General features: G+C 40.5%; 2 protein-coding genes across 7 annotated transcripts; one reads left to right on the plus strand and one right to left on the minus strand.

Moving 5' to 3' along the window:
- Nucleotides 1-130: 130 nt before the first annotated feature.
- On the minus strand, nucleotides 131-5,727 carry denr (density-regulated protein). Of its 5 annotated transcripts, XR_015106610.1 has the most exons (10): nucleotides 5,538-5,701; nucleotides 4,797-4,900; nucleotides 4,233-4,252; nucleotides 3,698-3,782; nucleotides 2,662-2,677; nucleotides 2,332-2,420; nucleotides 1,752-1,868; nucleotides 1,539-1,678; nucleotides 364-471; nucleotides 131-231 (listed from the first exon to the last, which is right to left on the minus strand). XR_015106610.1 is itself a non-coding variant. In XM_086152558.1 (9 exons), exons 2-9 carry the CDS (start codon nucleotides 4,888-4,890, stop codon nucleotides 427-429), a joined length of 606 nt encoding a protein of 201 aa, XP_086008684.1. In that variant the 5' UTR covers nucleotides 4,891-4,900; nucleotides 5,648-5,727; the 3' UTR covers nucleotides 131-426. The 5 variants fall into 5 exon arrangements, 4 of the variants coding, with proteins under 4 accessions (XP_086008684.1, XP_086008686.1, XP_086008682.1 ...); XM_086152558.1 differs by having other exon boundaries at nucleotides 131-471; nucleotides 5,648-5,727; XM_086152560.1 differs by having other exon boundaries at nucleotides 131-471; nucleotides 2,332-2,412; nucleotides 2,663-2,677.
- Nucleotides 5,728-6,083: 356 nt separating this feature from the next.
- On the plus strand, nucleotides 6,084-12,758 carry ccdc62 (coiled-coil domain containing 62). 2 transcript variants are annotated; one of them, XM_086152565.1, is made up of 13 exons: nucleotides 6,084-6,454; nucleotides 6,541-6,581; nucleotides 6,677-6,820; nucleotides 6,975-7,167; nucleotides 7,262-7,428; nucleotides 7,812-7,913; nucleotides 8,611-8,782; nucleotides 9,711-9,812; nucleotides 10,180-10,265; nucleotides 10,924-11,024; nucleotides 11,147-11,294; nucleotides 11,438-11,623; nucleotides 12,481-12,758. In XM_086152565.1, the coding sequence occupies exons 1-13, from the start codon at nucleotides 6,415-6,417 to the stop codon at nucleotides 12,610-12,612; spliced, it is 1,614 nt and encodes a 537-aa protein (XP_086008691.1). In that variant the 5' UTR covers nucleotides 6,084-6,414; the 3' UTR covers nucleotides 12,613-12,758. The 2 variants fall into 2 exon arrangements, with proteins under 2 accessions (XP_086008691.1, XP_086008692.1); XM_086152566.1 differs by lacking the exons at nucleotides 6,084-6,454; nucleotides 6,541-6,581 and having other exon boundaries at nucleotides 6,692-6,820; nucleotides 6,914-7,167.
- The last annotated feature ends 9 nt before the right edge of the window (nucleotides 12,759-12,767 follow it).

Consider the following 12,767-nt stretch of genomic DNA (forward strand, 5'->3'; position numbering starts at 1 on the left):
GTCCGGGGATTAAAACGTTACAATAATAAACACTCAAAGAGAGTCCAGATCAGCCAGATGACATCACATCAACCCCGGAGAGGAAACCTCGTCAATGTTGTGGAAATAACAACATGATAAAAACAAGTACAGGCGAAGGAGACTGAAATTTATTAGCCTACAATTGTTGCTTGAGTGAAGGACTTTCGAGGGAGGAGGAGGGGAGCGGGGGGGCTTCACGTCATACCACACCTTTGGCAAACGAGAGAGAAAAGCAGCTAATAACTAAAAAAAAAAAAAAATTATAATCGCCAAGTGCGTGGCCGAGTCCGCAGCTTCATATGTACAGTAAATAAAATAGATATAAAATGACATGATGTGTACATTTGGCCAGGGCGCCGATGTTTCCGGTCACGTCCGATTTCAGTAAAAGTGCATATTTGGTCTTCACTTCTTCACCTCGCCCAGATCATCAATGCTGTCGTCGTCCACCTGAAACACCCAAACACACACGTACGTGAAGACTCCACTAAGCAATTACTGAGCAAGGAGCACATTGAAAAGTAATAAAACACAAAAACAAAAGATTCATGGTCTAATGATATCATCAGATCCTGGAAAAAGCCAGGACCAATCATGGAGCAGCTGATGGGCACCGTGACAGCATAGGCAGCTTCGCACTCACTTTATTAATATCTAGGATATTTAAACTGAGTTCTAAAAATGTCAGAGCCTCATGTTTTCATCGGGAGATGAGACATGCAACAACAGGATGACTAACCCTTTCACTTTTCTTTAAGCTGCACATCATGTGAAGAAAAGTTCGTATTTAAACGAGAACAAATTCATGACATTTCAAAGAAAATGGTTATGATCTGCTATTAAAATGCCAGAAACGTGTGTAATGTGATTAGAGCTGTAAGTTACGTTATAATTTTGTCAATAAAAACTCTGAAAACAATAAAAATGGTGTGAAAATAATAAAAACAAAGTGTGATTTTTCAAGAAAATATGTTGTGATTTTCTTGAAAGTCAGGGGAAAATAACATGAAATCAGTATTGATTTAAGAAAAAGTCAATAAACGCTCAACAAAACAAATGTTAATACACAAGAAAACTGTATTTAAAAATAAAATCATGCCGTGGCAGGAAATTAGCCTTTAGATGTTAGAAGAAAAAATTAAAGTGAATAAAATAATCTTGAGTTTTCAAGAGGAAAAAAAAAATCATGGAATAAAATTAGCCAAAATATTTTTGAGAAAATACAAATTACTGAAAGAGTGGGAATTCAGTGAGAATGTTCTGATAATGTCAATAAAAATACACTACAAGAATGCAGAAACTTAAAAGGAGACAAATAATAATTACCAGCTACAGGTTCTACAGCTACATTCTTCCTAAATGTACATTTACTTGATCATTTTGATAGTAATTCTACTTTCTCTCACACTAAGAGTTGTCGCCTGACAGGTTCAAACTTTTAGATGGGACTTGTTGAAAAGCAGTCTACCAAAAAAAATAAATGCCAAGCTGAGTGGTCACTACTGCAACGGGCTCACCTCGGGCCACTTCTCTTGAATGACGTCGATGATGTCGTCTGTGAAATCTCCCTGAATGATTATTTCGTCCTCGGCCGTGACCGAGGCGCCGCAAGAGAATTTCTGAGCAAAGAACCGCTGGGCTTCTTTAAGTTCAATATCTACAGAGGGTCAAACATGGCATTTAGGACTCAGTGGGTGGATGGCGGGGCATCGGCAGGCTGCGGCTCTTACCAAATGTCGCCAGGCCGCAGACCCTCGTCACATATTTCTTCTTGGCCCGGGGGATTTTTGCTATTGTGACTTTTTGAGGCACCGTCTTCTTTTTCTGTTTGATCTGTCCTCGTCCGCCTGAGGAACAGCGATTAATCCCCAATTGACATGTGCACACGCTTATTCATTCAACTCTATAACCTTCTCATAAACAAAATAATGTCATGTGTTTAAATGCTCATGGTATCTGAAATAGCATCAGTGATTTGACCTAAAAAGATATTGTTGGTTGGTTTTAAAGAATGATATTTGTCAGGAAAACTTTCAGCTCACGTGAGCTTTCTGCTTTTCAAACCATCTGAGGCTAATTTGTTTGAAAATTTAAAAAAAAAAAAAAAAAGGTATTTGAACTGGTATACTGAGAGATAGTGTAACCAATATCTTACACCAGCTTTCTAAATATCCAGCCAATCTGCAGACAAACAGCCCTTCTCAAGCCCTCTAGGCGGACAGTAACCAATCAGTTCATGAGCAGGTAAACATTCTGTTGCCCACAGACAGATACATTGCACAATGGATCTCATAACAAAAACACACCCACCTCTCTTCTGTTTCTTCTTCTCCTCCTCCTCGCCTGCATGTGGTGCGTCTCCGGCTCCGGGCTCTGGTTTGGGTGCGTTTGCTGCCGGGCCAGTTGGATAGAGGCGACACAGACAGAAACTAAAAACCAGCCCCGAAACCCAAAGCCAATGTGATCTGTACGATCAGAGCGCCAACTATCGCTTGAATTCTTTCTTTTGCTTTCTTACCCACCACCCTCTCCCTGCATCCCCGACTGACCACTGCCAGAACCATCTCCCTGACTCTACACCTGCAGCATTCTGCTCTCCTGCTCACAAAATAATAGTATCGAGCATGCAGTGTTTCCCTACCATTGCCTTGGGGTCCTGAAAGAGAGACATACAAAGACGAAACACACACACAAACACAACTCAATCAAAAACAATGAAACCAAAAATGTACATTCTGTTTTTGTATTTTCATCCATAACATTTCTGCATATACTGAGTCATGACTGTCAATGGGGACATAAACAATCCAAGATGGCTGCCCAGAGCAATGACAAACAAAAAGCAGTGGTAAGAATGCCTTAATGGCACATCTGTGTTTCAAGTGTGTCATGAGATCGCCAGCACATTTTACGGCTTTTTTACAACTGTCTCTCAACTGTGACAACAGTTGTTACGCACAGGCTCTCCTTTTATTTTGAAAAGATGAGGCTTTATTCATTTTCCAAGAGCTGGGATCAATGAGATAGACATTTTTTGTGGAAACTTAAACATTGAAAACTAAATTTAGTTTTCTTTTTGTTCAAAATGCATCAGGGAATTTCAAAAAATGAGATAACATTAATAAGGAGACTAATTCTTTGTTTGAAAAAGTGACTGATCATATGACCAATATATTGATCATTACTTATGTATAGCTACATCCTTCATATTTGTTTTTAATATTTTATCAACTATACATTTTGGAATATTTAAAAAAAAAATCTGTCCCTTTTGCTGTGTGCTATTTATTCCTCTACTTCCAGATGGTAGCTCCTATGACACAACAATCAATACAGAATTTTTGATTTGTCTGGCCTGTGTGTGTGAGTGGGAACGTAAAGGTCTCATTCAGTTATTCTGTAAACATAGCTTACAAATGCCTCTTTGCATTTTAAGTGATTTATTCTTTCCCGCCAGTCAAATAAACAGCCAGATACTGCACACAGTTGAAGTTCCTGAAGATTATTCCAAGAATAAATAAACTAAATAAGACTTAAAAGCGTCGGAGTGCGGTGGTGACACATTCTTTAAAAAGGCAGAGGAGGAGACATTGGAGGATGTAAGTGCTATCAGCCCTCACCAATACTCCAACACGTATGAGTACATCATAAAGATGACATTTTAAAAGAAACTCACCAAGAGTCATCCTGGCAAATACATCGGGGAAGTTCTTCTCCAACCACTGCCTACATTTGGCCGGCTCAGGCATGTACTCGCAGTACTTGAGACAGAAACAGTAAACGCAGTTACTAAGTCAGCTGGAAAATGCCCGCAGAAATAAGTGTTCCTGTTAGTTGGTATGGCACCTGATAATCAGCCTCTTTAAGCCATGTGTTTAATCAATTGCGAATCCCCTCATTCCTATTCCTATGGATGCCTTTTATGCAGTTTCTTGGTTGAATTTTTCTGCCATGGTTACTCAAAATCACCGAAGGTCATCTAATACTTGCCCAGCTCGAGACAAATTTTGATGAAAACACTGCTGGGTTTATTACCTAAGGATGTTGGAGGTGGGGGGGGGCTACTTAACCAAAACAAACAGAGAAGATGACAGATCTGCTTGGACACAGTAAGTTACTAATTCTGTGTCCAGAAGGTCCATTTGGTGAGTGATTCTATCAATGGCGTCACAGAACGCACCAAAAATATATGAGCAGTTGGCTGAACTTACCTCCGTAGGCAGAGAGCACACTGCAAAGAAAAAACACAGCATTGAGAATTATAAACACAACAGAAATACCAAATCCCATTGAATGTTGTGAGCAGGGCTGGGAGATACTCATTGTGTTTTTTTTGTTTTTTTTAATACACCAGTTGATCAGGTCTGGAAAATAGCAGATTATTTTGGCTGTACCAAGATTTTGCATGATCAAGAAAAATCTTCTGAATTTTATGTGGAAAATGTGTTAAAGACATCTGGCAATGTATAACTGCTCTTCGATAAAATGTATCATTTAAAGAATTGATTATTCTTTTTGTTTCAAATCAAATAATCATTCAATTCTGATAGACTTTCCTGGCCACGTTTGAGCAGAAAGAAGATTAAGGGTAAATTCTCTCATATTTCATTCATGTCTAATTCTGACACTGCATTTACCATGTTTTGATAAGCAACTGAAGATGTGTGTCCAGTGTCTGATAATTAAAAAGTAGAAAAAAAAACCCACATAATTCAGAAATAAATGTATCCCCGAGCCTTTTTGGTTGAATACGAATGGCGTGTGTGATGTTGTACCTCCACAATAAAGAACTTTCAGTGGGTATTTCGAATCAGGGTCCAAGATCCCGTGCTCTGATTTAGACTCCGACTCCATCTCAGTAGTAGCCATTTCAGATTATCTAAATAAAGACAGGGTTTTTTTTTAATGCAAATAAGGTGACGAAACAAGCTGAAAGAGTCAAGCGGATTCAAAAAGCTGAGTAAAATTGTCTCCCCACTCGTCAATATGCCTACATGGTGGGGGGCGAGTGAACACAACTACTGCCTATGTTTCATCATGCTAACGCTGCTCTGATATTAAACAGTCGGGAAAATCACCAGCATGAACATCCAATCTCACACCTAAAACACAATGGCCAGAATTAGACAGAATTTTTCGCGGTTGTAATCTAATCCAACGCTGAGTTATTTATTGGGCTGCACGGGAACATTCAGCTTGACTAGCATTAGCTGGCTAACACATGCGGCTTTTTACATACTTAAAAACGCTGTAAATAGCCAACTTAGCATTCGTTTCTTTCAAAGCAACGCGTGATTTAAACGCAGAACACAAAGTGGACGCCCTGTTCACGGTGGTAAACAGTACCTGACTTGAGAAATATCCCCGAATTTATCTTAAAGCGATTCATTCATCAGGTAACGTTGAGTCACCCAGCTGTCACCGTTAGCAACTCAGGTTACTGAGCCGCTAACAAGCTAACGGAAGTTGCTGCAGGATCACTAGACGAATAAGAAAGGGAATGTCGAGTTACATACCCCGCAAAATATTCGCTAAAACTTCCGCCGGATCGTTAAATCCGCTCGCATTATCGGTTAATAGCAGTATTAGAAAATCATTCTTTCTGATGAGGCTTTAGTTTGCATACTTAGAGCACGCCTGATAGCGCTTCTTGTTTTAGTTGTCGTGGTTGTTTTATATTCCGTGCAGATGCGCGCCACCGCCTCCTGGTGCACCGGAGAATACACACACATACATAAAACGATTCGTTTTTTTGGTGAACATTTGGATCAGGATGTAACTAACTCGGGGCTAAAAATGATTTCTTTTTATCTATGAACTGATCATTGCGTTTTCCTCAACAGGTCAACTGTAACAGAGTTAAGGAAATCACACGTTGTATTTGTATGTTATTGTTTTAACAATAATCTTTTTGTCATGGCATTTGATTATTTTACCATACATTTTTGTTTACCATACATCTTAAGTTTGTGTTTATTATGATTGAATAGTAATTGTGTTCAATTATTTTGAAAACACCTTCTCATCTATCACTTCCGCCAGAGTGACGTCATGTCTCAATAGTTTTTTTTTTTTTTTGGCTGCTTGGAGTTCCGTGGCAAAAGTACGGTCGGTAAAGTATAATTTAAAGGGTTTAGAGTTGATTAAGTTAGCTATTCTGCGTATCTGCATACTTTAACAAAACGCCGAATCAGCTAAAAAGTTTTTAGCTTTGTAGTTTGTTGTTTAATGGACTGGCACGCCTTCCAAAACTGTGCGTATGAAACAAAACATATATGACGGCATCACGAAGATACCAACAACATGATGAAATTGAAGCTATTTGTAATATTACCTTGCTTAATAAATAAAGTGCTGTGATACGACGGACGAGGGAAGAACTAAACCTACCTGATGGAAGATCCTTTGGATAAACTCCCTGTCTGGTTATCTGGTAAACCTCCAAAAATGCAAACATCAATAAAATGATTCAAGAGTAAGTTACAAATATTTTACATTCTGGTCTCTTTTCTGTTGCAGATACCCCAGTTCCCTTCAAGCATAGCACTCCTGTTAAAAAGGTCAGGAGTTAAAAGCTTCATCTTTGCCCAGTTTGAAAATCTGATGCCTCCTATTTGGTCATTGAATTATAATTTATTTTAATTACACTTGTTAGGAACTTGCAGTTGAGATGTTGATTGGCAGCCAAAGTTCTGTCACAAGTAGCATCAGTATGGAGAGGTCAGACAAACACTGGGAAAAAATGACCCCTCTGGGTCCACCGGATTCTCAAGCCCCACCCAGCTTTCTGGACCCAGAGGTGAGATCTGTGTAGACATTTCCAGGCCCTGGTCTATTTATTCTGGTGTTACATTATCAACCCTTTGCTTCTACAATTTTATGTCATTTGTAGCTCAGATTCGGATTCAGCCAGCAAAACACTTAGTAGCTGCTAAATGTATAAACGTTTCCAGTTCCCACTGAGCGACCCGAGCAGCTCCACCATCCAGAAGCAGAGGAGAGAGCTGCAGCTGCTGATGACTGAGCTGAAGGATCGGGACCGGGAGCTGAACACCATGACGGAGGCGCACCAGAGGCAGCTGCAGGCCTGGGAGCGGGGCCGCCAAAAGGTTCTCTCTCTGGAGCAGAAGTGTGCACGGCAGGATGGTGAGCAGAGGAAGATTTGTTTTTTTTCTTCTTGTGATTAAAACTGCAGGTTTGCAGCACACTTTTGCTCACGATCTCCCTGTTTTCTGCTCAGACGAGTTGCAGAAGCGAAATGAGGTGATAAGGGTCCTGATGAAGCGGGTCCGGATTGTGGAAACCAGGGAGAAGGAGGTTCAGAGGGAGCTTGGTGCTGCCCAGCAGCAACTCTATGAGGTTCAGCAGAACCAGCAGCACATCAGAAAGAAGTGTCAGGACTATGAGGTATCACTTGAAAAGTTTTTGTTAAATAATTGAACCCTGATCAGTATAAATGTGATACTATCAAATGGGGTGTAGCAGCTTAATGTGACTTCACAGTATTATCATTGACCGACATGATGTTGACCTTGAGATTTGCTAGCCTATACTTAAGGGGAGTGTAAAGAGAAATTTATTGTGTTAAAGTGAACTTAGAATTTGTGACAAAAATGAGGCATAATTAGAATACAGAAGTCAAACAAGTATAAATATCTGACATCACAGCAATTTACAGTACCTGAAGATTAGAAAAAAGTTTACCTGTAGAAATAAATACATTTAAGGCTCTTTTAATACAGGATTCTCTGCTTCTGTTTTCACATTGAAGCTTCTGTCATCCATTTCAGGAGAAAAACCAGAGTCTCAACTCGACAGTCACAATTCTGTCCAATCAGGTCGGCTCCCTGCATGTCAGAGAGGAAGAGCTCAGTGCAATGCTCAAACTCAAGGTACCCCAGTCTTGAAACACTGTCCATCTATCCATCTTCTACCGCTTATCCTGCAATCAGGGTTGCAGGGGATGCTGTAGCCTATCCCAGCTGTCATTTGGCGAGAGGTGGAGTACACCCTGGACTGGTCGCCAGTCAATCGCAGGGCCACATACAAATAGAGGCAACATTCACACACTTGCTCACTCATTTGGGCCAATTTTTTGTTGTAACTAATCTTAAAGCACTGTTTCTTTTATGTATATAATGTGTATTTTTGTTATTCATTCATTCATTCATATATTCATTCATTCATTCATTTTTATGTGTGTGTCTTTGTGTTTATGTGTGTGTGTGTGTTGTTATTAACTTGTAGTATCCCCTTTAGTTTTTGAGATTTTTTTTGCACATTGTTGCATTAAAATTGAACGAATAAATATGATGAATAATAAAAGACAGATACCTCAAAAATAGTTTTATTACCAGGTAACAATACAATAAATACAAATTTATATGTTTGTAAGGAGGAATAAGAAATAGAAATTTAGCTAAATAATATGAATTACTGCAGTTGTTGATTATCATATAATATATCTATATATATATTTTTGGGAGAGAGAGAGAGAGAGAGAGATTGACTAATTGATGACGTTCTGGTCTTGTAAGTTTGTTTGTTAATATATAAGTATATATACATATATATTTTTCCCCTGACTAGGACAAAGATGTGTCCAAGGCCTCGAGTCAAATAATCAACCTCAGCGGCCGCCTTCGGGATCTGGAGACGTCACTGAACGAGAGCCGCTCGCAGGACAGCAAACTCCTGAAAGACGTGGAGGAAAATAAACATCGCTACCAAGAAGCCCGACAGGAAGTCTTAAGACTGAAAGGTACAGCATTAAAATTTCCACCGGTGTATGTTTGATTCGATTTAAAATAAAAGGATACCAGTACATAACTAATTCATAAATAGTTGTACTAAATGCAGAACCGTTTTTCGCCCCGGTTTAAACTCGAACCCTCCACTCAGTAACATTTCGTGCCACTTGGGGATAGCAAAATCAAGCTGTAAACAAATGAAACTGAAGATGAAATGATGAACATGTTAGCAAACACAGGTGGAGCGGGATTCAGGTGATCCCATCCCATTAGCATGATTGTGTCTTGCTAACGTTGCTAATGTTGTTTCAGACATGCATGCATATCAGACTAAATTTAAAACCAGTTGACGAGTTTCCACATTTTATCAGTCTCAGTGTAAGGATTCTACGCAGAATGAGTCCATATTTCTTTTTTACATTGGTGTCATTTGTTTGTGCTGCCACTAGCAGGTACAGAAAGTCTGAATTAGGATGGGGAAAAAATAGATCAATTGGAAAAATGAAAGAAAGGAGAGTTCACAGTGTAATGCCCTCATTTTGAGTTCTCCGCATTGCCAGAATTTAGATCGAAGAGCTAAAAAAATGTTCAAATTCTATTTATTGACAGTGATTTGTTTTACATTAACCTCTCTGTTTATTTGCTTTCAAGTATAGCACTAGTTTATGAAGATACTGCATTGAATATTCCACAAATATTAACCATTGAGCTCATTTACTTTATGAAAAGAGGCCCCTAGCTGTGGGCAGAACCTGAACCATATAAGCCATGAGAATCAATCTGTACACTTACACTATCTGTACACTGTACACATTAATTTTTTTTTTTTTACGCAGCATTGTCACTCAGATGGACTCGCACACTGATGTTTTATTACAGTGTTATTTTTACAGTCCATATTTTAAGTGTGCTGGTGTGGTCCTTCTGTTGTGGATGCAGAGGAGCTGCAGCAGCAGGTAACTCAGAGCAGCAGCCAGAGAGAGGAGATCATCCGACTCAAGCAGGAGCTCCAGCTGCTGCGCAGGGATCTGGCCTGGTCAGGTCTGTTACACTTCACTGGTTTAGTCTAACCAACAAAGTTTGCTCCAATATAATTGAAAAATCCTCACATATAAGAAAAACCTGACCTTTTTTGTTTATTTATTTGCACGGCGGCACAGTAAGTAACGATTCCACCTTGCAGCAAGAAGGTCCCTGGTTTGATGCTGACAGAGGCCCTTTCTGTGCAGGGTTTGCACGTTCTCCTTGTATCTATGAGGACGACCCTGAGTTCAGGATAAGCAGTGTAGATAATGAATGAATGTTTATCTTGCTGAAATGTAAGCCCTGCTCTCGTTGTTTTCCTAGAAGTCCTGTTTCCTCTTGGCGGTTTGTTGATATTTGGATCTCCCTATCTTTTGACCGGCAGAGGGCGAAAGCTGGAAGGACGAGCTGCTTGAACTGGCTCGCTCCAAACATGAACGTGCCACGTCTGAGCTTAAGTGCCTCCGCCAGGTACTGTCTGCTTCGCTTCCCAGCTGTGCAACATCAGCTTTCTCTGAGCTCCACGGCATGTCCAGATGTGATAATCAACTAGATTATTTGAAAGAACAAAAACAGCCACGAGTCATCCAAACACCAGTCTTGAAAACCGTCCATGTTCTTCCTCATTCCTGCTGCTCCATTGTCCGCAAAGTTTTTCCGGTTTGGCCCCATTCTTTTCTCTTTTATTTTCGAAGCTTCCTGGCTCATGTCCATTTCCACGGCGCCCACAGAATGAAAGGAAACAGTTTATAATGATTTTTTATGAGAATACCACTTAGCATATAGCAATAAAACAGGCAAAATAAAATAATTATCTAATAGACTTTTCCTTGGCCTGTGTCTCCTAGCATGCAGTTATTCTAATATTTAATATTTAGAAAAAGTGCTAAATGTTGCTAAAAATGCTAGTAGTTGTTGTAATAAGTCTGTGTTTGCACGTTGAAGGTAAAACGGTAGATTAGAATTTGAGGAGTCCCATGGAGTCAATGCCACGTTACCCTGCCGTAACACCCTAGGCTCTCCTGTACAGTGGTTGAAAAATAGCGTTTTGTGTCTTAAAACCCAAACTTCAACCCTCATGTTGGAGAAAATCAAACTGTGGGACCATGCGCTTGTCTGTGTCTCACAGGTGTGTGAGAATCAGAGGAACGACCTGCAGCTCCTGCAACAGAACCTGGAGACAGCCAGAGAGGCACTGAAGGAGAGGAGCGGCCAGGAGGTTCTCAGGAGGTGAGGAGTGACAACTGGGGAAGGTGTAAATGTGTCTTTGTCTTGTGTTGAATGGTGATGAGGAGGAAGATTTTTCCTCCCAAAGCAGAAACCTGGACGATGCATCTGTGTTTGTGTTTCAGCCATGACAGGTCAGGGTGCATTTTACAGGACGAGTCGCCTGCGTCCGTCAGAGTGAAGAACTCGGGACACAAAGTCCGTGCAGCAGCAGCCGCTCTTCAGGACACTGCCAACACAGAACGGGCCTGCCTCGCGACTCGTTTCCCCGATGTAATAACTATGTGGTTACATCATCACTAAATCTTTACTAATTTTACATTAGCAGTCAGTCGAGGCTTCATGTTGCAGGATTTTAAAAATGACTGAATCTTTTAAAATAAAAATAATAAAAATATGTCTCTTTCCATATCCAGAGTGACGACCCTCTCTCCAGCTCCTTCCTGCAGCAGCTGCTGGATGAATCCCTGCAGGTTGTCACAGGTTCATACCCTTGGACCTCCAAACCCCCAGGCTGGATTCACTATTGCGGGACCACTGACTCTCCCCACTCCCACAGCTGCCCGATCCCCCACCCACCCACAAAGGCCCCGGCTCTTCAGGTAATGGAGTCAAGTCAGATATTATTTATGTTGCATCAAATCACAACACAGTTGTCTGATGTCACTTTCCGTATAGAACAGGTACGGACCTCACTCTGCCTTTTTCCAGGCAGAAACATTGGACAAATCCCATCTCTATGCAAACCTCCCAGGGTAAAATGAGAAAAAGCAAAAGATATAGAAAGCAAATGTGTGATAGAGTTGATGTGAGCTATAAAGGTTGGGGCGGACAGGTACATGATAATAACATGAGCACTGGGAGTAATAGCTGAAATACGACAATAATAGCTTTTATATTCATGTAAAACATAACAATGATGGCTGTTGAAGTGCAAGCCACAACCCCTGGGAACCTGCACAGAGGGTGTGTATTCTTGAGGTCTGAGGATGGTGTTCACACAAAACATGAAGGAAAAATTTTGAAAATCTAGACAAAAATTCACCCGAGGCTTTTATCTCAACGTGGGTCATTGGAGTTCCGTGTGACACACTGTGGTTGAGTTTTCCTTGATCAGAGAGTGATTTTTCAGGAGTTTTCAGTCATGATTTCAAATTATTCTCAGAATTAAAAGGTAATTGAATGTCCTCCCGGGCAACTTGTATTTTTGACTCACTCCGATACAGATGTGCGAAGTGACTTGACACTGATCTGCCATTCAGTTTCAAGATGCAGCATCATCATGTCATTCTGTCCGTAAACAGTGTGAAAATGTGACAGACGCGCACACAAACAGCCTGTTGGGGTGTGACATCAGCGGCAGAGAATATGCTGTTTTGTTCGCATCTCCATTCGGGGTGTGTCAAGATGTGACTTCTTTTTTCCTCTCTTCTTCTCATTGTTGTTCTTGCCCTAACAGCCATGTGAAACTCCACCCGGCACCTATCCCCGACATGATGATGCCCAACCGGGCGGAGGCTTGTGCACCAACGACACGTTCCCCGGGTGGAACCCTTGCCCCTCTAGCGACCGAGAACCTCACCCAACGTGAAACGGACCGTGTGAAGAAATCAGTCCTCCAGTGGATACAAATCAGTGAAAAATGAAAACCATAAATTCAACTGTGCATATGAATATTCACATGTATATGATTTAACAGTTTTCCTTATATTTTGTAATGTCTATTTTAGGTAAAAACATTTTATA

Source organism: Fistularia commersonii, chromosome 9 (genome assembly GCF_037954325.1).
Source record: "Fistularia commersonii isolate RoL2024-O1a breed Wild chromosome 9, RoL_Fcom_v1.0, whole genome shotgun sequence".
NCBI lineage: Eukaryota > Metazoa > Chordata > Actinopteri > Syngnathiformes > Fistulariidae > Fistularia > Fistularia commersonii.

Excerpts from the sequence above, each read along its gene's own strand:
- denr (XM_086152558.1), bottom strand. The coding sequence starts at position 4,890 with ATGGCTACTACTGAGATGGAGTCGGAGTCTAAATCAGAGCACGGGATC. Across the intron at positions 4,253-4,796 it reads GAAAGTTCTTTATTGTGGAG|TGTGCTCTCTGCCTACGGAG; the intron begins GTACAACATCAC and ends TTTTCTTTGCAG. Across the intron at positions 472-1,538 it reads TTCAAGAGAAGTGGCCCGAG|GTGGACGACGACAGCATTGA; the intron begins GTGAGCCCGTTG and ends TGGGTGTTTCAG.
- ccdc62 (XM_086152565.1), top strand. The coding sequence starts at position 6,415 with ATGGAAGATCCTTTGGATAAACTCCCTGTCTGGTTATCTG. Across the intron at positions 6,582-6,676 it reads ATAGCACTCCTGTTAAAAAG|GAACTTGCAGTTGAGATGTT; the intron begins GTCAGGAGTTAA and ends TACACTTGTTAG. Across the intron at positions 8,783-9,710 it reads GGAAGTCTTAAGACTGAAAG|AGGAGCTGCAGCAGCAGGTA; the intron begins GTACAGCATTAA and ends TTGTGGATGCAG.